General features: G+C 47.4%; 1 protein-coding gene across 1 annotated transcript in view; it reads left to right on the forward strand.

Annotated features, from left to right (window-relative positions):
* Positions 1–11,637: 11,637 nt before the first annotated feature.
* Positions 11,638–25,490, forward strand: part of LOC128854036 (uncharacterized) — a 282,274-nt gene continuing 268,421 nt past the window's right edge. Inside the window, exons 1-2 of the mRNA XM_054083674.1 lie at positions 11,638–11,690; positions 12,105–12,214. Coding sequence (XP_053939649.1) covers positions 11,670–11,690; positions 12,105–12,214 — 131 coding nt within the window. The 5' untranslated portion in view covers positions 11,638–11,669. The remainder of the gene's footprint in view (positions 11,691–12,104; positions 12,215–25,490) is intronic.

Below are 25,490 nucleotides of genomic sequence, written 5' to 3' on the forward strand. Positions count from 1 at the left end.
ACCTTTGTCCCAACGCTAAACCCATCTGTAGTGACAACTTTTTTTTGTGTGCTATGCTGCGATTTCGTGGTTGCATTATCTCAGACACTCCTCACCTCCACCGCTTTTCTCTAACAAATGACCCCACTGGGGTGAAGCAGTGAGATCAGGCGGTTCTTGATGTTGTGACTGGAGTAAGACCCTGAGTAAAAATTTCTGGGGGAAAAAAAATCAACATAGAGTTGCAATGATTACAAACATGGAGAGTGAGCTTTGCTTCTGGACAACTGGAAGGAGGTTTTCCCTGTAAAGTGTTTTTTCTTGAGCTGGTGGCTGGTTGGGTTTTATTGCAGCTTTTATCTCGGCTGGCGTCTGACCGTGCCCATGGAGGGAGATGGGGCAAAGGATGCTATGGGGCTTTCCAGGCAGATGCTCTCCTGGTAACACACTGAGAAAGAGTTTGTGGCTGGGGCAAGAGGAAGGAACAGAAAATTCCTGCAGTCAGCAATAAGGGCAGCTTTTGTTTAGCCCAGAGGAGGAGCTCGGCAGGTTGGAGGTCAGTTCGTGGCAATGGTGTGGGGAATGGCTTCCAGATGTTAAGCTCTGGAGAGGTGGGGTTGGCAATGGGGGAGCAGCAAAGCCAGATGCTCGGATGGAGCAGCGGGGTTGTGTGGTGCTGCGGGAAAATCCCAGCTTGGGGAAGGGTTTGCCAATCCTCCCTCCTTTTTCCCCAAAGCCTTGGCTGAAGGGCAGGAGCATCCCAGGAAGGGATGGGGGAGTGGGGGGTTGGGGAGGGCAGGCAAGGGGCTGCTTCCCCTGCCTGAGCCCTCTGAGCTGTCTCCGAGGGAAATTTGCCTAACGGTGCTGTAGCTGACAGAAAGGACCTTGCACTAATGGCTTATTGAGTGGCCTCACTTCAACAAATGAGGGAAATGAAGATGAGTGAGAGTTTAATTACCGATCTGAGCAGGGCTTTCTGCAGAGATGAAGGGCGCCCCTTCTCCTGGCTGTGGGAGGGTGAGAAGGAACCCAAGCCCGGCTCTCAGGGTGCCTGGTAGTGTTGCAGGAGATGGTCTAGGCTGGAGGTGGGTCCTGGTTCCCCCTTGGCAGACGGACCCAGAGAGCATCACTGTCCAAAGAGAATGAGTTGAGTATAAATAATGAGAATAGAAGGGAGTTTAAATAATTAAAGCAGCTCATAGTAAGTAGTTCCTGAAACATCTGTCTGATTTAAAAACTAATTACTTGGAGGGCAATCGCCACCAGAAGCGCATATATTTACCCACAGTGCTGCACCTTCCTTCTCTTCCTTTTACTCACCTTTTCCTGATCGTTGTCCCAGGCACTGGTGCTCAGACTTATTGCTCATCTGCAGCACACGGTAAACGGTGTTGCACTCTTCCATCTCCTGATTAATAATTGTTGTTGGAGACCTGTTCAGGGAGCAATAATCCTCTCTGGGTAGGAGAGGAAGCTGTGTCTGTGTGGTACCCGCAGAGTCGGAGCCCTTGGAGCTGGGAGCCCACTCTGTACCAAAGGGCCACCCCTGCTCCAGGTATGGTCCCTTTGGATGAGCTTTCAGTACCCAGAAAGCAGAGCCTCACTGAGTCACCAGAGCCAGGGGGATGCGCCGTCACCTGCTCGGCATGAGCTGCCGTTAAGAGACTTTCCTGGATCACCGCTGTTACACACCAGTCCACAGTGCACATCAAACCCTGAATTCTGTGACCTGGGACCTGTCCTCGTGGGAAACATCTTCTTTTGATGTGCACGCCGGGCTGCAGCAGGCATGAGCAGAGCTGACGATCTCGAGCTTTAATTACTGTGAAGCTGCTGCACTGCAGTTGAAAGCCTGGCTTTTTTTTTTCATTATCTTTGCTGCAGCTCCAGCAGAAAGGAGGATTTGTCCCTCTATCTCCACCCCTGTGCCCCTTCTTTACGCCACCCCCATGGCACAGGGTGCTGGCCCCAGCCTGCCTGCTCCTCTGAACCACTGCAAAAACTTTTCTTCCATGCCCGCAGCAGGCTGAGGTTTGTAAGTCCGCCACACTTTAGTTTGAGTTTACTCGGCTGAACTTGCAGTTGGTCCTATACAAGCTGATAAATAATCCTCACCATCAGCCTGGGTTAGCAGCAGTATTGCACTGCGTTGCTTCATTTAGGAAGCAGAATAATTTATTCCTAACTTATGGGATTCAAGAGAATTCCACCCACGGCCCATGATATTTTCTCATTAACGATACCCAGCTAAGCTAAAAACTGCAATTTCATAAGTCATGCTTCCTTCAGAGGTGCATTATCAGCTTCCCAGGGACTCCAAAAGTTTACTGAAGCTTAAAGACATACCTCATAGAATACGGTAATGTACCAAAGTCCCCCTTTTTATTGCTATTGAAACCCTCTTTTCTGCACGATTTCCTCCCCTGAACAATTCCCATCAGGAATAACCCTGTAAGGCTGGTAATGCGTGCCCAGCCCTGCCCTGCGGGTTGCGGCGATGGGCCTGGGCATCCTCACCAAACCCCTTACAAACAGCCGCACAAAACAACACCTTGGTCGTTACCACCAGCCCTGCACTAACAAACCGATGGACCAAGCCAGAGCCTCTTAGTAGGCTTCACAGCAGCAACATTTCTTGTAGACTTGAGTGTGCAATGCAATGGAGGCTGAAGCAATTGATATTGGGTAAAGGAAGAGTAGCATTGTCATTCTTTATCAAGAAGGTAAAAGAAGAAAATACTTAGTTGGAAAACAAGAAGGGCGATTGCTGGATAAAGGAGTTCGGAGCTTTGCCCTCGGGGCGCCCTTGGGGTTCAATCTGGGCTGCTGTGTGCCTGCTTCTCGGTGAGCCAGGGAAGTCGCCTCAGGGCTCCTGTGGTCCCGTGCCTCCAGGTTTGCCTGCAAGGAGGGGAGAAGCCTCCTGAAGCTTGTGCAGGAGCCCTACGGGGCTGATGAGGTGACCCTGTTCCCAAGGTAAAGCAACCCCAGCCCATGAAGAAGCTGGTGCTCGGTGCCCACTGGCTTTTCTCCAGCAGCGCCAGGAGTGCAGACCCAGCTTTTTGCAGACTGCCCTGCAGATACATTCTCGCTCCTGCAGGTTCTTCGCCTTCGGGATCCTGTGGGGTCAACTGAGCTGCGTGATGGTGGACCAACCATGCGGGGCCTTTCGCAGCGCTGGCAGCAGGCAGGAATCACTGCTCCACTGTAGCGCTGAGCAATAACAGTAAGACCTGATTTCAGGAGAAGGAGTTAGGCCATGGGAAGAGTGATATCTTTTATTTTTTATCCTCCCCTCTGGGGCTTCTCTGAAAACCACATAAGCAAAAACATTTCTGGTTTTTTAGGTTTTTTTAGTGCTGGGAACCACCAGCACTGACAGTGTGGGATAGAGGGGCTGCGATACAGGGACATGGGTGTGAGCTTCTTGTCACCAAGAGCTGTCAAGATGCAGGGCTTAGCAGTTATTTTAATCTGTGTGCTATTTTAAAGGTGTTTTGATGGTCTTTTTTCTTTTTTAAGAATTAGCTGAAAGCTCTTGCTAGCAAAGTTTACAGACCTCCTATTTTTTAGAAGTAAAAAATTGTAGCCTTTAGGACCCATGTCTTGAAATAACTTTGCAGAGGACAATGACAAGAGAGCAGAAAGAGCCTTAGTCCCCTCATGTACATGAACACTATATTATATCACATTGACTCTAGGCTTAAATTGCTGGGGGAACTAAGTAGCTGTTAGTGAGTGCTGCTGCCAACAATCCCCCTTTCCTGCCCTTCTCCACTTCTGCCATCAGCCTTAGAAGAAAGTCAAGATTAAAATCATATTCCTAAAGCAAAATTACACATCGGAGGCTCCACAGCCTCCTGGGAGGATCAGGGCATTCCTCTATAAATATCTATCTCGATATATTTAATTTGCAGATGAAATTAAGCCTGGGAAGAAAGGGAAGGCTGTCTTTTCATGTGTGGGCTGTCCAGCTTTGCCTTGAATATCAAAGTGAAACGAGTTACAAAGCACCGACTCTCTGGGATTATCTAAGAAACCTTGTAGGTCCCAAGTGACAGCGCTTACGGGATCAAAAGGTGTGGTACTTATGCAGAAAGCCAGAAAAAGCCAGCATGGTTCTTAGATCAGCCCCAAAGAGCCAACTCTCGGGTCAGTTTGCGGAGTTCAGAGATTTCCAAGGAAACAAGGAGGTAGGTGAGGAACCAGGAGAGGCCGGGCTTGCATGTGAACTCCGGATTAAATATTAACTCTCTGCGGTGGGTTATAAGGATAAACATTTTCATTAATCATGTATGTGCTCATTATTATGTTGAGACTATTATTGTTTGAGCTTCATCTGCACAAGCATTTTGACTCCAACTTCCCTTTTCTTCTCATAGCTTTCTGTAAACCATCATCTTTTATGCTTTCTCTCTTTGGAAGACTTTTCCCCCTCCAACCAGTTTTGTTGGTTTCAACATTTTACTGGTTAGGCTTCGAAAACATCATCTGAAGAGATTTAGCGTGAGGATGAAGGAAAGCAGGCATGGCCCATGGAGGTGGGAGCCTGATCTCGGGGGGGAAGCAACTCTTGCCAAAGGGATCTGCTGCCATGTACCAGTGGACATTGGTGCAAACACTGAACGTGGTGTGAGAGCAGAGTGTTGGCACACCGGGGGGAATTTTGGGATGGGATTTTCTTGCAAAGTACTCAGCTAGGCAGGACTGCAGGCCCTGTTTATCTGCACAAAGGAGGAACAGCGTAGGAGAGTGCAATAGGCCTGTATCGTAATCACAGCCTATTAAAAATACTTAGCTTAAAAAGGCCATTTTAATAATCCATTTGTTTAAAAATTATAATTTTTCCTTCTATCCTCCAATTTTATTGAACTTTTCAATCATAGTAACTCTTTTGCAGCTTTCTTTCTCTTCTGTTTTTAGCTGCTCCTTTCAATTATTTGGTACTTTCATTTTTATTCCAGTAATTTTTTGTAAAGACTTGACTAAAAGGAAGAGAGGAGATAGATTAAAATTTATCCTAGAACAGAAAGTGGATGTATGGCCGAGAGGCTAAAACCCTATCATTAGCAATACTTAATAAGGAACAAAATTATTGTGCAAGCAGAGATGTCTGCAAACGACTTCTGAAACTCTCCAAAATGGAAGGGAGCTTCTCTGGCGGAGGACAAAGATCACTGATGGATGAAGATAGAAAGCATTTGGAAAGAAGTTGAAGGAGCCTCTGTAATGACTATCTGTCCCACTATAAAAATTTATGGATGTTGAGCATAGCTGGCTCTGAGGGACTCAACTCTGAGGGAAGGTAAGACACGGGGTGGCGCTTCGAGTTACCTCCTGTACCTCAAAGGAAGCCCCTCGCCGCCCGGCACCTGCCATGCCCGAACGTGCTCCTTCACCCAGTGGTTTGTCTCCACTAACATGCAGAAGGAGACACCCAACCTGTGTTCAGCCCTGTGGAGGAAAAGAAATGGAGTAGATAGGTACTTGATGGTTCCTTATCTGAGCATTTCTGCCCTCTGGTGTGGAGGAGGAGCTGGCAGATGTGAGGGTGTGCCAGCAGCCACAGCTGGGACGCTTGAGGCTCTGCTCTTGCCACCCAACCCTACCTCAACCTGACACCTTTGCTATTTTTAGCAGAACACACCACACTCCTGGTGCTTCTTGCTACAGGAGAAAGCTGATTTAAACGGGTATTTTTTTGCTCTTGTCAGCCAGGCTGGTGTGCTAGATCATAAATGTCACTTTTGGAGTAGATGGTACGTGGGCTTTTGTAGGACAGCAAAGTGAGTGCCATAAAGCACACTGGGCTGTGCAAGGCTTGCTGAAGAGACAGAGCGCAAAAATAGCAGTTGTGCTATGGTGAAGGGCCCATGAACTCTTCCTGTGATCTTTCAGTGCCCGCAGGGCTGCTGTGGTGCTCCCTTGCTCCTGCTGTCAGCACGGGCAGGCTCGGCTGGCGCTGAGGCACCCACGGGCACTGCCGTGAGCACAGCTGCCCACCCTCAGCCTGTCCCCCTACGGAAAGGAATGGGGAACTGGAGGTGACCTGATGAGCTCTTGCAAAGTTGTCTTCCCTCCTGGTGCCAAATTAGCTTAATTGAAGAGCAGTAAGTGCTCTCAGCTGCTGGTGCAGGTGCTCCACTCCTAAACTCTCCGGAGGGATTGAAATTAGCAGCTGTTTGTTACCAGAATTGATGGGGCGGAGAGTGTGTTGGGTGTGAAGCACCACCTTGAGCCAGGGTGTGTGGGATTGGTCTAACTCAGAGCTCCTGGGATGGTTCTGTGCTGCTGGTGACTTCTGTGAGAGCTGGAGCTGTGATTGGGAGCTGCTATATGTGAAGAAGTAAGTTCAGTGATAGTTTTTTTTTCCTGCTTTGAGTATAAATGTAATTTTTGCACTGCAAGCCAGCTTTCTTAAATCCCAGGGCTGTGCAGGTGGTTGCTACATGTGGTTTGCTTTGACTGGAAAAGAAGCAGTTTCTGAGTGTTTGGCTCTGATCACGTGAAGTGGAATGTTTGGGTGTGGGGACCGTGGTGTGCCGAAGTTGAGCTCTCTGAGTTTGCTGTCAGTTTAGCTTTGCAGGCAGCGTGCTGATTCTTGCTGTGCTTGTAATAGTTCAGCAGAGACTTGATTAATTGGTGGTTTTCATTCCAACTAAACCAGGGCATGTGTATATGGGAACAGAGTCCTTCAGCAGCCGGAGCCTACATTTAAGCATATTATGCTCTCATTTAAGCATAGTGTATTATATGCATCTTTTATGCTGATTTTTTTTTTTTTTATCAAGATTTCTGTGTAAAACCTGGTGCAGATGGAGGGGAGAGTGTGTCTCTAAGCCCTTCTGAGCTATCATCCCTTAATGGTGAAGTATTTTCCCTCTGGTGGGAATAGAAGCTGATCCCAAGTCGGGTCTGTGCATGCTCTGAGCCAGCACTGTGAGCCCCTTCCCTTCCCTTCCCTTCGGGGTCACGGTCCCCCATTTCTCTGTGTCCTGCGCCATGTGGGTCAAAACCACTTAGTGGCCGTATCTCTTCCTGCTGAGAAGAGAGAAGATGGTAACTGAAGCTGCGTTATGGATGGAATTTGCAGACCTGGTTGTCCCAGACACAGGACTGTCCTGGACTACCCCCCCCCCCCCCCCCCCCGCCCCCATATTATAGTTAAAATTACCGTATCTAAAAGATGCGGTTGAAGGGCTCTGGTATCTCTGTTTGCTCTGCTCTGCTGTTTACCTGGGACACGTGGGGCTGCTGTCTGGGAACAAGATGGGCAATTGCTTAGTGCCGCTCCCTGTGTCGGCGGGACAAGGTGGGTAATCGCCTCTGCTTCAGGGTTTTTGGGATTGGGGCTGTGACAGTCCGTCAATACAGTCATTTCTATGTATGTCTGGAGTTCAGCAATGCAAAAGTTTGTGTTTAAAATAGAAGCCTACCAAGCACAGCCAAGCAGGGATGGGTGAGCACCAGGGCTGAGGAGCTGGAGCAGTGTCTGGGCACCATGCAGCGCCGCGCCCACCATGGCTCTGCATCCTCTCACAATAAAAATTGAGCTTAAACCACAAGTAAAGCATTGGTGGTGCTAAATCCAACACATATCTTCACAGAGAGAGTTTTGCTGGGGGAGGGTCAGGCTGGACATCAGAAAATTTTTTCACGGAAAGAGTCATGGGGCCCTGTCAGAGACTGTGCAGGAAGGCTGTGGAGTCACAATCCGTGGAGGGATTTAAAAGACTGGTGGATGAGGTGCTCAGGGACACGGCTTAGTAGCAGACAGGAATGGTTGGACTCAATGATCCAAGAGGTCTTTTCCAACCCAGTGATTCTGTGAAACATGGGCATGGCAGAGTGGTGATGGTCTCCATGTCCGTAGTGCAGGTAGAGGAGGTGGCCTCTTCCTCAGGTGCAGGCAGGGATGGTTGGACCCAAGTGGTTTTCCTGGTGGATGAACACACCCCCATCCGTTCAGCTCCTTTGTTCATGAGGGGTCATCAAAGTGCAACCACTTGATTTCATAACCTAAAGTAAATGCTCAGAAAAACCAATCGCTCCTTAAATGTTGTGGGGATCATATTCTGAGTCTTGGCCGCTTCACCTGGGAAAGAGTCTCTTCTGATTCAGCTTGTTCAAATCATCTTAACGGTTCTTAGTGAGAAAAAAACCCTCTGTATGCTCAAGGCAAATATATTTGGGCAAAGCAATAAGAGAGACTTTAAGAGGTTTGGAGGTTACATTAGGAAATAGCAGTTATTCCCAATAAGGAGTGTTAAATGAAGTGCTGCTGACAGTAGCCTCAGGCAGGTTCAAGAGTTTCAAGATTTGCAACTAAGAGATTAACCAAAATAGATGTCTTATTACAGGCAAGTTTGTATCTAAATCATTTAAAGTGCCTTTAGATGCTGTAATATTTTGCCTCTTCAGTGTTCATAGTGTATCTGCAGCTTCCTACTGGCTTTGGGGAACCAGCAAGGAGAGGGCCCTTGATCTTGGTGAGTTTAAGACCCTGTGATGAAGGAACAAGGACCCAGTGGATCGGCAGGTTCCTGTTTGATGGGAAATTGCTTTAGCAGTGCTCCCTCCTTGTGAGGAGGAGAGATTCTGGCCTCAGTCCTTCCCCCTGTGTGGCTGGCTAATGGGTACAGCCTAGAGAAGATGCACAGGGCAGTGGGTTTTGCCAAAGCTCTGGGGTAAATTTTCTCTGAAAGAACAGCAGCAGCATGGCCTCAAGCTGGAGCAAGCTGGTCTTTAATTTGCAAAGGCTGTGGGATGCTCTGGAGAACAAGTGCTGTGTTTAGAGATGTAAATGAGAACAGCTAACTCCAGACACAGGTGAACACAAACCACCTTCATCTCCTGGGCAGTGCCATCCGTGCCAAGCACAGAGTCCAGCTGCTGCTCTCAGTTCTCTGTCATTCTGCAGGATTTCTCATGTGTCACCTAGATAACCATGTTTCGGGTGTTGGACAATGAATTTTTCTTCTGTGTTGAACTGACACTGGCAGGAAATTTGGTGTAGGGCTGGAGTGCGGAGTTGCTAAACCAGAAATGATCTTCTATCAATACAGACAGTCACTTACACTAAGTCTTGGCTGATACCTGGATAAAGTAAATTTAAGTCTGATGGTTGAGGAATCAACAGGTCAAAGGAAATTATCTGTAAAAAGGAGGCAAGTTCCGTATGCTGAAAAAGAAAGGAAGGGAGAAGGGCAGAGTTGTTTAAAGGGAGCTGATCTGAATGCAAGGAGCAGCCTGGAGCACTGACATTGAGACAGGAAAATGGCCATTCGTTATTTGGGTGAGATTTCTGTGCTCTTTGCTCTTGCTGAAATGAGGAGCAGTTGATTTCTAGAAGCTCTCCAAAGCTGGGATGTCATTTTTCTTTAGTAGTTGCACATCACAGTGGAGATGAGCTGGGCATCCAGGATGTCTGCAGGACTGGAGCCTTAGAAGGAGATGGGCTTTTCACAGTGGGGAGCGCCTTAGAGGCATCTTGAGTTGTGCCAGGGATGCGGGTGCTGGTGGAGCAAAGGATCTGTGAGAGGAAGGTATAGATGCCTACCAAAGGAATATACCAGCAGGGCTGTATCTGGAGAAATGACTGGAGATTCAAAGAGGTTTACCTGTAGGCAGATGGTGTGAAACACCTGGAATGCCCTGACATCTGGGAGATCAGTCCTTCAGTATGAGGCCATTGTGAGCCATGATAAAAATGTGAAATATTACTTCTTTTTCCTTGCTTATTTGCAGGTTCTGAAGATGAATGACACTTCCATGTCATTCAATAAGCCTGAGATCACAGATTTTCTCCATGTGAACAACGAAAAATGTCTCCAAGTGTCTTCACGATGTAACTTTTTAAAAAACAAAAAGGGAAGAATTTCCCCTCTAGGAAATTGGATCTTCCGGGTGGGTTGATGGCATTGTAGACTTCCTTGTCCAACAAGCGCGGAGCTGAGGGCTTAAATGCACTAAAAAGCTGTAATAATCCAGTCCTTGAGGCCTTTGAGGAAAGCAGGGTAGTCCATCCCTCCCCCCCAAGTGAGTCCTTCTAGCCTTTGAATGGGCAGAGAGACACTTCAGCTTGTGGAGTCTGGGGCCCCAGAACACTTGCTTTTCATAAATGAAAGCAACCCAAGCTTACTATATAAAATATCATGAAATTAGCTGCAAAATTCACTGTTTGGGAATCTTGTTTTATGATTTTGCATTGCTTGGAACAGGAAGAGGGCACCTGGTTTTGCCCCACAGAGATAGTTCGGTGCTGCTGGCGGTGCTCCTCGTTTGTGTGTGCTGGAAGCTTCCAAGCTGTTGCTCATGGGCAGGCAGGGGTGCAAGGGCTTGTCCTGGGTGAGTCCATTGCAAGATACCCCTCTGGGGTGCTGTAGTGATCCCGAGAAGGTGCTGTGCATGTGGGATGTTTGGGTGCAGGGCTGTGCTCTGGCACTGGATGCGTGCTGCCAGCCCTGCTGCTGTCTTTCTCCGGGAGAAGCCTCAAGTATTTCAACCATGATCTACTGAGAGAGGCACAGCCTGGGGAAAGGCAGCTCGCAGGCTCTCAGAGATGCTTTGTGAAGCCTGTGTCTTGCTGGATTTTTGACAAGAGAGACCATGATTCAACGTGAGTTTTTAGAAGTGGGAAATGTGAAACAGCTGCTGTGTTTGTAAGCAAGCCAGGAACCGAGGGGAGGGCAAGGCCGGCAGGTGTCTTGCTTACAGACCTTGGCAGATGAGAGGCTTTCCCTTTTTTGTTTTAATTGGCATCAGAAAGATCTTTGGAGCCTTGGAATCCCAAACACCAGTCAGGAGAGCTGGGCGGGTCCGGAAGGTGCCTCTGCACTGTGGAACTTTGACAGTGATCTTAAGTCAGGGAAGGGGCAAAGGGAAGTGTGAGATTTTGAGAGGGATGTAGAAGGGGTTGGTGAAAATGGAGAGGGTGAGGCTTCTACGCATCCTCGCCCAGACTTGTAAAGGCTTAAAAATACCCAAAGACCTACAACCCACTTCGTTTCAGGGCACACGTGGCAGGCACAGCTTGGTGAGTACCCCAAGGTATCTTCCATCTGCACGTGCTGCCCAGGGCAGCTTGTGGGGCTGGGGCACGCTGGGACTGGCACCTCACGGGGACAGCTCACCCGATGCCACTTGGGGTGAGATGAATCATTCCTGTAAGGGCTGGTTTTGTCAAGTCTGTGCAAAGACAGCCGAGGGTAACTGATGTAGACCTCTGTGACCCACTCATAGTTGCACATAGTACAGCAGGGATGTCCTTTCTATGATCTCCTCTAGAGACCTCACATGGATGGAAAGCCTCGGGGAGCAGCTTGTCCAGCCCTGGCCCTCCTTCCTGGCCATCAGCATCAAATGCTTTGGAGTAAGATGTAAGAAACATGCTATAATCTGCGTGGAGGGGAGGTTTGTCCTGGTTAGGATGCAGCAGGTTTTATCCTTTGCATTAGATGAGTATTCAAATAATTTAACAGTGGATGTTCTCATCTTTCATGTAACGATGGAGTTGGTCTTGTGGCTCTAATGCTCTCATGACCTCAATAATGTCTTTTGCGGGTGCGTTTCTCAGGTTAATTATGCATTAAGTTTACATAAGGCTTTTCCTTTTTTAATCAGTTCTAAACCTGCTGCCTTCAGATGTGCTGAATGCTCCAACACTCGGACACTATTGCGGGGGGCTTACAGGAATGCCGTACTCGTCCTGTCAGGTCTCTTGTACACCCCGGTCTGTCTCTTTTATTTGTTACCTTGCTAAATAAGCAGTCCTGAGGCTTCTGGCTTTATTTTTACCCTTAGAGGCTTCTCTGACGTTCAGTACGGTAACATAACACCACAAAGAAAGATGTTTACTGATGTGATTGAGCTATGTCATAGTCAGCTTGCTTCCCTTCTCTCTGAGCTGGAGAAGGGTCTGCTTTCCTTCTCTGTTCTGGAGAAGTGCCTGCTTGGAAGCTGCTGGGATGTTTTTTCTTGAACAGACTCAATTTTTCCCATGTGTCCTGTGTAAGAAAGTGGGTAGAAAGTGCACCTTGCACTTGATAGTGTTTCTCTTTCTTTTGGAGATCTCTCTATTCCTCTTCTTTCTCTTTGCTTTCATCTTCATTTCCTCTCTGATTTCTTAGCAGTCTCTTCTGATCCGGATGAGCTTTCCTTCTCTGAAGTGTAAGACCTTGAAAGTAAGGGTTATGGTAAGACTGCATAGAAGCCAGTTGGATAACGCGGTTCTTTCAAGGTAAGCATTTCTGTTTGCAGAGTAACTTGGCAGTCTTGTGTGTTTTGGATTTAGGCATCTTGATGCATAAGCCAAAGCTAACAGATATTAATTAGTTGGGGGACTGGAAATGTAATGAGGACAGTCACTCACATAGGTTGGCACTTCTATTTTAAATGCAAGTAATTAAAGAAAAGTGTGTGGAAAAAGTCAGTGTTAAGAGATATTACATAAATAACACACCCTGGGTGAGAGAGAGAGAAAGCTGGGCGAAAGGATAGCAGCCAGGTTGCAGGTGCAGAGGCTGCTCTAGTGTTTGGCTATGGAGTGGTTCTCCCTGAAATAGGGGAAAAAGGAGTAAAAGAAAAGTGTGGTTTTAAAATCATGGCAGAGGAGAAGGGCAGTGAGTTGAAGGAGCTTTGACAGCTTATTTAGAAAGGCACAGGAGAAGTCTTTGCAGGATCCCAGGAAACCTGTCCAAGAAGCAGTGATGTAGGCATTAACCCTGCAATGTAGACTCTGGGTTGGAGAAATAGTGCAAGGTCTTGAGTGTGCAGCCTGCTGTTTGAAAGGGATCCTGTGAACATCTCCCACCCCACGGCTCCCACCGAGATCCTTCAGGAGGAGGTTTGTGCAGAGGAGAAACTGAGCAAAGCCTGTTTGATGGCTGGGTTAAACGGTGTAATCTGGGAAACAGGAATGCTTGAAGACAAAGGGCCAAACCCAGGGCTGAATTTATGGTGTGGCTTGAAGCATAGCCGTACCTTTGAGTCATGGGCGCAGGAAAGTGTGTGTGTGTGTGGTGAGAGGCCGAAGAAAACGGTCACCTCCCAGACGGGAGAGAGATGACAAGGGAGCCCTGGAGATGTCCAGAACATTTCTGGAGTAGGCAGTGATGTTACCTTTCCTGGTGGGGTCTGCAGTTGAATCTCTCTGAAACTGCTGATGGTGAAACAAAGCTGTGGTTATCTAACGGTGGATGCCTCCAGACTCAAGTCAGAAAAGAGAAACCTCTGGAAATCACGGCTGGCCACAGGAGTAGGAGTCATCCAGTGGGGAAAAGCTGTGGTGTTTGTACGTGGGCTCTGCAGCTTGTGGCTCACCCACTCCTTGCACTCCTGCTGCCAATGGCCAAGCAAGGCTTGGCAAAATGGGTTTCCCACAGGAGTCTGAGTCAGAGTCCGGCCAACCTGAGCTGCTGTGCACCCTCTCAAAATTCATCTTGGAGCAGGCTGAGGTTTGCATGTGGGGATTGTAACTTTCATCTGATGTGCCAGCCCTGCGCGGAGGCTGGATGGGCCAAATGTGTGGAATGGTTGGACTCCATGATCCAAGAGGTCTTTTCCAACTTGGTGATTCTATGATTCTATGAAATAGCACTGGATACCACAGTCATTTATGAGTTTTTAACCATTTATTTCCCTTCTTCAAGACTTGGCTGTCTGAAACAAAGGCCAAGTCTGCCTTCTTCACTGGGTGGTGTGTGGTGAAGGAGACATGGGTGGAGAATGAAAATCAAAGCTAAACAGTGTCCTTTGCCATCTTTTTTTGTTTAAGAAGCTTAATATATTAGCTAATCATGTGTGTAAACAATCTTGATGTGTAAACCAGAAAGTAGGGTCCTGTCTGACATCAGCTGCTTTGAGCATCCCCATTAACCCTTTCAGAGCGAAACCTTCCTGAACAGCCATTTTGGAGTGTGCAAAATCGATTTTGTATTTGGCCGATGCGGTGGGAGAAGATGGCGATGCGGAGCCGCGGATGCCTCTTCCGCTCCATCGTCATCTTGTTGAGATCCTCTTCCTCCACGCACCTTGGTGATGGAGGATGGGTGGCTTTTTAGCACGGGGGCTGCTGGTGGCTGGTGGGTTGGTCTTGCTGCCTGGGCACATGGGTCCCCACCAGTGCCTTCTGGTGAGCAAAACCAATAGAAAATAAATTTACAGCAGCCCCTCTTTGGATAATTCCCACAACACAAAGACCCCCTGCCTTTCACCCCCTTCATGTGCATCTTCTCTTAATTAATTAATACTGCATTCTTCACCGCTTAATTCCCGTTTCCGTAGCACCCGAAGAGGGGGGCTGCTGGCAAAGGCGGGTGCTGAGACAATCTAGATCCGCTGTCTTAGTGGAGGAGCTTAATTAGCCCTTGTGACAAGATGGGATGGTTTCCTGCAGCCCTGCAATGATGCTTCCAAAGGGGCTTCTTATGCCCAGCAAAACGCAGCCCCTGCATCCCTGTCCTGGTCGCTGTGCAGCCGAGGGGCGTGTGCTTGTGGGCAAGGGAATCTGCTGCAAGAGCTGTTTTATTTTTAAAATATGGGCACAAACTGGCCTTTCTTTGAACTTGGTGAGGGACAGGAGGCAGAGCAGTCAGGTTTGGTCTGTCCTGGGCTTTTGGTGCTGGGAACGGGCAGGCTGGATGCTGGGGCTGAACCATGTCAGGCTGTACAAGGTGCAGTACACCCCTCTCTGCTCGTTGCTGTCACTATCAGTGTTGCAGTGCTCTTGGTGTCCTTTTCTTTCTATTTTTTTTATCTTAAACACATCCTGTTGGCACTTGTGGTGCCCCCTTTGCTGAAATCCTCTGTGCTATCCCGTACCAAAGCCCTGATGGGGACCGTGGCCAGAAAGCCACACCGGGTGGCCATGTGGTGCCACTGGGGCAAACCAGCAGATAAAACAACAAACATTGGCTGCTGTGGGGCTTTTAGGAGAATACAACTTCTCGAGGACTGTCTGGAAAGAAAGTCAAAACACGTCAGCATCACTTTTGGAGTGTGCATTGGAGTTTAGATGGGTGCCTTTATATTTTAAGGTTTCTATCTTCTTATCTTTGAACTCCTCTCCCCTCTACAACAACACCAAGGAGAAGGGAAGCCCTTTGCTCCCACAGCTCCCTTTCTCAGTGGGATGGCGGCTGTGCGTGTGTGTGCCGGCACCCATGCCGTTCCCACATGTCTAGGGTAAGACGGAGACAAGAAGAGCATGTGTGTGAGGAGGGAAAGGAAGATGGAGAGAGAACAAAAGCATCAGATACACCGTGGCACAGAGCTGGGCTCCTTGCCAAGAGCGGATGCGGTGCGCGGCCCCGGTTGGGGTGGCGGTTCTCTGCTCAGCTGCTATGGTTTGCGATGTTCTCTTCTGCCCCTGTCCTCCTCCCCAGCGCAGGCTGCCAGAGGGCTGGGGTGTGAAGGCAGCTCTCAGCTGGGATGCCGTCTCGCCCGTGCCCTTCCCACCGCTCGACAGGACGGCAGCATCAGCACTCTGGCAGCCCAACGCGCGCCTGTCCCGCGTGACTCGCATACGCAATGCAGCCATGCTTAACGAGCGTGAGTAATTATGCCAGGCAGAGGGTTGGGGTGTGGGGGACGGTCGGGGTTGGGTGTGTGGGCGTGTTTGCTTGATATTTTATTTATATATATTTCCATTTCCCCCCACTCCTTTCCCCTGTGCCCAGCCTGCAGCATTGAAACTTGGCCGCCTCCTTGGTGGTGGTGTTGGGAGGGCCAGAGATGCAGAGGTCAGCTGGCACAGCAACTGCTGTTTGGGGACAAAAGGAGGCTTTTTGCAGTGATAGTAGCAGCTGCCAGCCAGAATAGCAAATCCGCGCGATTTGGCACCACTCCAGCTTCCTTGAGGGTTGCAAAGGGATGGTATGTTGAAGGGTAAGACTAGCTAATTAATCTTCCGGCAGGGAACAATGTAATATCAGACAATTACAAAGACAGAATGAAATTACTATAGTGGGAAGGCTGGCATATGAATTTCTCAAAGGGTCCATCCCTCAGTCCACTGCCGTGTTACTTTATATGCGGGAAAAACACTGTACATGCGCTTTTGTGTTGTGTGGGTGGGGGACTGGTATGGATTGAATGATGTTTTTGGAGGAGAGGTGAGGGGGTGTGGGCTTGATTCCAGGACAAGCTTTTTGAGGAGCAAAAGGAAGAGAGGAGAGTTGTTCCAAGCAGAGATGTTCCCCATCAACCGGCTGTGCCGAGAGGGCAGAGCAGGCATGTCACTGATGCTATGGTCTTGTGGAGTTGAGGATCTTTTCGCTGGTTATACTGTGGTGCTCAATGGCTACAGATTTTTGGAAGGAGGATCTGACCACTGGGCAAAGGAGAGGCGACTTCCTTCAGCTTTTCCACAAGGAGAAGTCCTCAAAAAGCTTTGGAGCTGCTGAAAGTTATTGGGGAAACACACCTACCAGCTCAGCAGTGGTAATTGCCAATAATTAGCTGTAATCGTTGCTACTTACAGTTGGGACGCAGTGATGAATAGGGCAGTGCAAGCTGCAGGGTGCTGGCTCCCCGTCTGTTTATTTGCAGTGGGGAAAGAATTAGGAAAGTCTCATTTATCCTGGAGCACAGGAAAGCATCAGTTGGGGATCAGCCTGTGCAGAATTAGCATAGGAAATCCCTCCTCCTCTTCCTCACCAGGCATTAGGGATAAGCTAATCACACTCCTCCCTCTGCATCTCCCTCCCAGGATGAAACCTAATGTGTTGGGATCTCTAGAAGTGTCATTAAATAACAACATGAAAACAGTATCAGCTGAATTCTCTTTATGATGTTGCGTGTGTGTGCCAGCGTTTGAGGAGATGCGGCCAGGAGCCGCTTTGAGCCAGGAGAGGGTTTGGAGCAGCTCCAGCTTGGTTGCTCTTTCTCCTAAGGAGTCTGAGTAGGTTTTTGTTTGGTGCCTACATGGATCAGATGGTGCAGAGTCGCTGTTTAAAAGCCACTGCAGCTCCTTCTGCCTGCCTTGGCTGCTCTGCTGGACTGCCAGTTGTCGCTGAAACATTGCAAAATGTAAGCTGAATAAGTGGGAGTTTTCAGGGGTTACCAATGCCAAGTGTTGGATTGGGAGGCCAGGGCCCCTTTTCCAAGCTGCAGTTTAGGAGGAGCTGCACACCATTCTTTTCTGGTGCCCTGAAAATCATCCTGGTGGGTGCCCATTCCATGGATATTTGCCTGAATTATTTCTCAGAGCTGGCTAGACACCAGAACAGTTTCTCATTGGGTTTCAGAAGGATGAAGGCCCCATCTTGGGATCCCAGCAGGAGGCTCTGGGTGATGTGGTGCATATCGAAGCGTGTGGCTCCTTATCCAGTTGCACATATGAGCTCTGCCCCAGGGTGGGCTCCCTGCACCACCTCCAAAACCTTCTGCTGCTGCTTGAGACCAGCAAATTCCCTGTGTACCTGAAAGAGGTGCATCCCAACAGCCAAGTCTCTTGTCTCAATGCCTGCTGCACCTGCCCAATGTTTGCTCCAAGGGTTCCAGAGCACTTGAGTGTTCCTTCCCTGGATGTAGAAAGTGTCTTCTCCCTCCAGAGGAGGCTGAGCTTGTTCCAGTCTGTCCCTTTAGTTCCTGTCCTTGTCCACCAACCTGTAGCCAATAAGATTTCTGGGGTCAGTGGTTTCAGGGGAAACTTTCAAGCTCAGCAAAGCTCATGTGCCTGCAGGAAGAGATCTTGGAGATTTCCCATGCAGATAGTGATGGCTCTAATTATAGATGCTGATGAGCCAAAGAGGGGGAAAAAATCTCGAATTATCCTAATCATTTAATAAACAGCAATTCAGTTGGGCTGAAGCTTGAGGAGCTGATCCTAATTAGGAATGCTGAAGTTCAGTCCCTGTTCTGAGCAGCATCTGAAATCCTGCTGAAGGTGGACTCCGCTTGTTCAGGTCTCCTGTTCAGGCCCAGCCTTACTTATGGCTCCGCATACGTCAGTCCCAGCCTGGCAGCTCTGCTCCTGTGTGGAAGAAACAATGTGAATTGGTTCATAGTCAGTGGTTGAGACCAGAGATTTTTCCATAAATTGACTATACTTCAAAGTTTTCACTTTATGAATCTTTTATGGAGTTTTCTTTACACTAGGAAAAAGCCCCTGTAGTACTGAAATTTTACTTTCTAAAACCATACAATAAAAACCAAAACCCCCAACATTTCACAAGGAGTTGACTTGAAAATTGCTTGCTGGGTCCTGCTCGTGCTGCAGGCATGAATTTGCCAATGAAGGTGGGTATATCCAAATATGTGTACATGATAATAACGGTCCAGGCGCACTTTGACCTAAAGATGCGAGCCTCGACGCTGCTGAAATTCCCTCCTTGCAGCAGGGTGTGTCTCCCCTCAAGTCCTGATGAGCCTCTCACAGTCAACCTCTGGAGTTAGGAAATCTAATTTGTAATAAATCTGCATTACAGTACAAGTAAATCTGCTTCAGTGGCTATAAAAATTAATTCCTTATCCTAAACATTATTATACAGCTTTCAAAATGAATTGGCTGTGGTTGGTAGCCTACTATGTGCCATTATTGGTAATTAGTGTAACAAAATAACGTTGCTGTAATATTTCCTGTCTGCCCCTCCCCCGGTTGGGAGCCATCTCCTATTAGGGAATCAGAATTGCAAATGCAATGCTTGTATGCAAATGGCTCGCTTTGATTTTTTTTTATATATATTTTATGTGTGTTGGAAATTGATCTGTTCCTTTCTGCCTCTTGGATTGTGTTTTGGTTTTTTTTTTTTCGGGAGATTTGCTTCTGGAAAAGCTTTGCTGTGGCACAGGGCACCGTTAGAGCCTGATGCTGGAGGGTCCTGGTGGTTACCTGGAGGTGCTCAATGCTCTTGGATCTCCTTCAAGCTTCAGCTGATGCACAGTCACTGCTGAGGTTGCTTACCATCTTCCAGGATCTGACCTTTGTGCCGTCTTATTGACAATGTGGATCTCAATGGGTTTTGTAGTGATCCACCATATCCCATTGTCTTCATCTTGTAGCCCAACATGTCCTACAAGATGTGACAGACCTGTCCATGAAGGTGTAGATAGCAGAAAGATGCACACTAACGTAAGGCTGAAAGGACCTGAAAGACTTTTCTAGGCTCTCATGGTCAAACAAAGTAAGCATCCACACCGTACTCCGGCATCTTGAGTCAGAAACCTGAAAGGGATTAAAAGGGATGTGGAAACACAGGAGGTGCATATCACGGTTTGCTTATTTCCACCATTGTATGTGAGACAGGAGGACACCATTGGGCAGCTTTGCTCCACAGCCCTGTTTTCAACGTGTCCGATGCCATCCTGCACTGGGCTGCTCTGCCTGCTTCTTGCTATGTAGCCAGGAGTACTCGAACTGCAGTGCTCATCCTCGGTACCCTGGCATAATCTCTCAGGAACACCCATACTCAACCTTTTAATGATCCTGACCAAAACAGCTACTGGCATTTTATTCAAGGAGAATCATAGAATAGTTTGGGTTGGAAGGGACCTCAAAGCCCATCCAGTCCCACCCCCTGCCATGGGCAGGGACACCTCCCACTGGATCAGGGGCTCCAAGCCCCATCCAACCTGGCCTTGAACACCCCCAGGGATGGGGCACCACCACTGCTCTGGGCAACCTGGGCCGGGGTCTCACCACCCTCATAGTGAAGAAATCCCTCCTTATGCCTAGCCTAAATCTGCCCCTTTCCAGTTTATACCCATTCCTCCCTGTCCAATCACCACAAGCCTTTGTAACCAACCCCTCTCCAGCTTTCCTGTAGCCCCTTCGGGTACTGGAAGGTCACTATAAGATCTCCTCTGAGCCTTCTCTTCTCCATGCTGAACAACCCCAACTCTCAGCCTGTCAAAATTTAGCAAGAGATGAGCCTTGCCCTGGGAAAGCGCCTGCCTGATCATGATGTCTCCCGTGTCAACTAAGAGGAGTTCCCGCTGGATTATTCTTTTCACCATCATAAGTCTTTTACTTTTTCCCCCTGAATTTGCAGCCTTCTCTGTTGCCTTTTGAAATATTCCTCTGCAACATGAAAGTTAGAAACTTGATTCCGAGAGAATGAAATTTCTGATTCTCCTATAGTTTTCCAGTCTGGGACTTTAATATGAAATAGGCCATTTAAAACTTTGCAGCCCTGTAATAAGAACCCACTACTAGAGAAATGGAAAGCTGGGGGGGGGAGCCTAATTTTTTCATGCTGTCCTCAGCATGGAGTTGTTTCTTGAGTTTTGATGACGTGACAGCTTCAGCAGCCTGGATATCTGCCCTGGCTTCAGACACCTCATCTATCAGAGCTGAAAAATGCAGGAATTAAGCAGTAAAACTGAGTGGGAGATATCTTTGCCACCCTGGAAAACATTCAAGATGTAGATACAGTAATAATAATATTGGTACCATTCTTGGCCTGGAAGAGGATAGTAAATCATAATTCCAAATTCCAGCGCGTTCCAAAGTGAAGAGGCTGTGCCAGCTGAAGCCTTTGATACAGACCAGGCTGGGTTTGGTAGCCGAGCCTGGGGGTTTGTGTTTCAGTTGGAGTTGTACGAATGTAATTAGCTTATGCTCGAGGATACAAATTCACTCTGAGCTGGAGGAGGAAAATAAATTGCGTGTTGGAAGGTGATATAATCATGACTTTGGGACTTTCTCCAACTTTTTCTTAGGTCAAGGGATATTGAAATGATTCAAAACAGGGTTTTGTTAGGAATGAACTGATGTATTTTTTTCCAGTGGTCAGCACCATGCTGATATCGGGACGGCCACTGCAGTGCTTTGAATTCTCTGTCCCCGTCACTCCTGTGGGGCGACAGCAGCGTTTTGGGCGTTGTTGTTCCTAGCCAGGAAAAACAGGATATTTTCTTCTTTTTAGTTTCCTCATTGAAAGATCTTTATCTCAGGAGTTTGTCCATTACAAAACATTTTTAAACCCTTTGACCAATTCCTCCTGTCCTCTTGCTTTTGGATGGAAAAGTGATTTTTCAATGATGCCAAACTTATCTTCCAAACTGGAAGTTTGGTGATTTGTTTTCTGTTTGCTGTGGTTCTCATGTCACTGGCAGTGAAATTTGCTGAAGTCTTTGTGCATAGACTTCAACATGCTCAGATTTTTAGTCAAGTGGAAAGTATCTGGTTTTCTTCACCTGTGTGCTTCTGTATTCCTTCTCAGTTCTCTTCCTCCTAAACCCAAACCTCTGTCTCACCACTGCTGTGATTGCTCAGCTGGTTCGAAGGACCCCATCAAAATCATTTCAGCTTCATTCTTAGTGTAAGCCTAGTATGTCAGTATTTTTTAATGAGCCACGTAATTCTGGAGGAGAAAAATTAAGAAAACAAAACCTGTAGCAATCCTTACTGAATCGAAGAAGAAATTGGATTTCCTGTTTGCATGAAAAAAACTTTGCAGTTCTTGATTTCTCAAATGAAATAGGTCTCGAAGATAAAAGAATCTGGAAGTATTTTGGGTCAAATTAAATATTTAATTTCAATAAAATCAAAGTATCTCAAATGTATTTATTTGTTCGTTTAATGTTTTATGAGATAAGCTTAAAATTAAACATATAGTTGTTTCTCAATGGGGAAAACCAGGTTGTTTTGCATTTTTCGAAGAAAAAAAATCTATCTGGTAAAAATACTTTTTCCCCAGAATAACTTTTTCCTCATGATGGAAATTTCTGTTTAACATTGAGTTGCAGCAGCCTTTTCAGGGAGGAGGTCTCTCTCTGATCTCCTGGTGCTCCAGGGACAAAGATGAGCTCTTGCTGCTGCAGTATAGTCATGAGAAACAGGTCTTCTATATTATCTTTTTTTTTTCTCACATGGTCTTGCTGTGCTAGATCTGGGTAGATGGGTAAAACTGAGGTGTGATAGTTGCTGTGGTATCTTCTAGCATATGCATGAAGGACCTACAGTTGTACTTGGCTTTTTGAGGTTTTAACTTACTGCTTGGAGGTTACTTCAATTCACTTAAAGAACGGCAGTGTGTGGCAAGAAACCTCCCAATTCGTCTAATCTTCAACTGTGCAAGTATTTTTCTTTGTTCTCTTCGTCTAAACAGAGATGTCTCTCTTTCTTATGAATTCTGAAACACAACGAGGAAAGGTTGGCTCATAACATCAAAATTTGTGTATCTTTCAAGGGAAAGCTCTATTGCCTGGGTTTATTTATGCATAGATTTGTTTGCTTGAATACTTAAAATGAGGAGGTTGTGCTTTATTATCATTATTATGTAGACTGCTCCCTAAAATCACATTCACAATTCCCGTTCTTTTGTCTAGACTTTCACTGAGGAAACTAAAACACATGGTTTTGGGGGCTCATAACAGGGCAACTAGACATAAGGAAGAACTTCTTCACCATGGGAATGGTGAGACCCTGGCCCAGGCTGCCCAGAGCAGTGGTGGCTGCTCCCATCCCTGGAGGGGTTCCAGGCCAGGTTGGATGGGGCTTGGAGCCCCTGATCCAGTGGGAGGTGTCCCTGCCCATGGCAGGGGGTGGGACTGGATGGGCTTTGAGGTCCCTTCCATCCCAAACTATTCTATGATTCTATGAAATGCAGGACAAGCACAACACAGATCAATTCTCTTTTAACGTGGGCCACTTGTGCTTGTCTGGTGGTATTTTTCCTCTGATGTTTGATATACCTTCTATTTATCTGTTTTCTTTACTCCTAAATCACCTTGTAGCAAGCTTCCACTTCTGCCAGGAGATTTACAGAGGGAAAACAGCTACAGTTAACCTTTCGTTTTCTACATCAGACTTCTGACAACATAAATAGTGTCTTAGTCGGTAGTAAGTTTATTGCGCTGGCAAAACTAATTCTCTTCCTATCAGTTAGGTATCCTCAAGATTTTCTTGCTGTTTTGCCCTGATAGTTACTAAAATGAGAGTCCATGCAGCTGCACTCGTTGCAAAGCTGAGCCTAATTGCAACAGGCACACGTGAATGAGGATGGAAATAGGAAATGCAGACCCATGGCTTATGAGCACTACAGCATCTGTTGCACCTAAACTGTTGTTAACAGCACTGGGAATTTTAGATTTGGGTGGAAAAAGGTCAGGTTTAACTTCTGTGCCTGTTTAGACTAACGGGCAACTTCAGACAGGCCACTTAGCGTGATGCTGCCTTTGCCCTTCTTGGCCAAGGGTGCAAGACGTGCGGGTGCGTGCTGCCCTCTGCTCAACAGCAAGGCAGCAGCTCCCAAAGGGAAGCAATTTCCCAGCGTATTTTGCTGACACAGAGCAACCTGCCGTTACCTCGGGCAGTTGCAGAGCAGAGAGCAGCACTGCCAGAGCAAGGGCAGGAGCAATACAAACAATTTACTATCCTGCTGCAAGGAAGCTGTGGCATGACCCATAAATGGCCACATAAAGGGAATCTGGGTGGGAGCTGGGAATACACTGACAAACACAATTCTCCCTTAATTTAATAGAACGGTCTGTTCAGCAGAGAATATATTGTACAGCTCTCTCAGGTTGGATGGCCTCCTATTGTGTCTGGCCTTTGAAGTGCTGATTAGCTGGGCTGGGAACATGCTGATAAAAAGTTAATTTCTATTTGCTGTTGCTTTGTAATTGGATGAACACGAAAGCAATTAAATATTAAAACATACAAACAAATAACGAAGTCACTGTAATTAGCCAAAGTTTGATCACTGTCATATTTATTTAGGAGGAGATGATACGTCTCAGCAGGTGACATTTTAAATACCCTTGGCTGCTTTGGTGTTGTCTTCAGAGAATGCTAAATAATGTACGGAGGATTTAATTAAACCGCATTGTAAATCAGCTGTGATGACAGGGAAGTGACAGCCACATGTTGAAAAGAGAATTAGGCCACAGCAAGAGAGATTAATTAACTATTTTCTGCGGAGTACAGCCTAGGTGCTGTGCAGGGAGTTTGTCCGAGGAGAACTTGATTTTAAAGTTGTTCTACTCAAGGCTGGAGCTCAGTGTGGAAGAGGATGCTCTGCACCCAGAGATGCTGCAGCCCCTTGAAGGCTGCAGTCGTATGTCTTGAGAGGTGGAAACTGAGGCATGCTGTGCTGCAGCCTGTAGTGGTGGGTGCTGCTGGTGGATCTCGGCTCCCAGCACCTCTGCGGCCCCTGCGCAGGATGGTGCCAGTGGCTCCCTTGGCGCAGAGAAGATCCTCTGTGGTGAATCACAGGAGTCCTGAAAAATCCTAGAAGTTTTCTTTGAGCCTTGAAGCAGGAGGAGAAGGGAAGGTCCTGGATATTTTCTCAGCTTTGTCTGCATCAGAAAACCCTGAAGTTCCTCAGCCAGAGCTATCCGAGCTCCCTGGTCACTGCTTTTGCAGGACATACTTGCTTGAGGCCTGTTTGCCACTGGCCAAACCTAACAAGTGTCAGCATGTTAGTAATGAGAAGAAATAAATTTAACCAAACCAGTGGGATTCTCCTGAATCCAATTTGGTGAGTTTTATGTTAGCGTTACTCGATGGCCCTTGCCTTTGGCAGCTCCTCCTTCCTGCTTGGTAAGACACGCTCCAGCTGGCTCTGTGGGGTGGCAAAAGCTTCCTGTGCCTGGGAGAGCGTGGGAGGGTGTCAGCGTAACTGAGAAAGGACAGTGGTGGGAGATGAGCCGTTCAGGTGGGAGGGAGAAATTAGGAAGGAGCCTTCAAACCCCTCTCTGATTCTGCTGGGGAAGAGAGTTGGGAAAATGGGGCAAGCAGTGTGAGACAGAAACGATGGAGAGTGCGGGGGTAAGGGAATGAGAGGAACTGAAATAGCAAGGGAGAGGGGAAAATAGGAGTGTGAATGTGTGTGATTAACGGGTAATATTTACATTTGAAGATTAACAAACCTGTTGTGTAATATTCTTAACAAATTTGGCCTTTTCTACAAACACTGCCTTGTGTGTGCACGGGCTGCTGGGAGACGACACAGTTCAGCTCTCGTGTAAGATGAGACCTGATTGCTAGCCAAGCCTGGAAATGCATTTTATCTAAAGCTCCTACAAGGAACTTGTTAGGGGTTAGATCCAACACTAATTGCCATCTAGAAGAAGGTACTAGACCACACCAGGCTTTTCCTCCTCTCTTCTCCTATTGAGAGAAATTATTTCCAGTGTCATGTGAAAAAGAAGATATATTCCCAGCTGCCAGTGAGGGACAGATTTTGTCCATGTTTAAACACTCAGGAAAAAAAAGAAAAACAAGTCTAAATGTAGTGATACAGGAGGAAGTTGGGCTGAAAAACCTCAGATCAGCAAAACAGACTGAAAACCTACAGACAGTCCCCAAGCTGGGTTTTACTACTGCTGTGCTTCGCGTTGGGGATGTGGTTAAGAGCCTTGCAGACTCGAGCTGTGAGCTGGAAGCTTAAAAACAGAAACAGGCTGGGTGATGGGGCTAATGGGGGAGCTAATCAGGGAGAGCCTTGCAAGGGGAACATCGGCCACGCGGCTGAGGAGGTTATGGGATGCTGCTGTGCCTTGGGAAGTCGCAGGGTAATTTGGTCTCTTACTGAATGATCCCGTGAATAGCCTCTGGTGGGGCCATC

This window comes from Cuculus canorus, chromosome 18 (assembly GCF_017976375.1).
Source record: "Cuculus canorus isolate bCucCan1 chromosome 18, bCucCan1.pri, whole genome shotgun sequence".
NCBI lineage: Eukaryota > Metazoa > Chordata > Aves > Cuculiformes > Cuculidae > Cuculus > Cuculus canorus.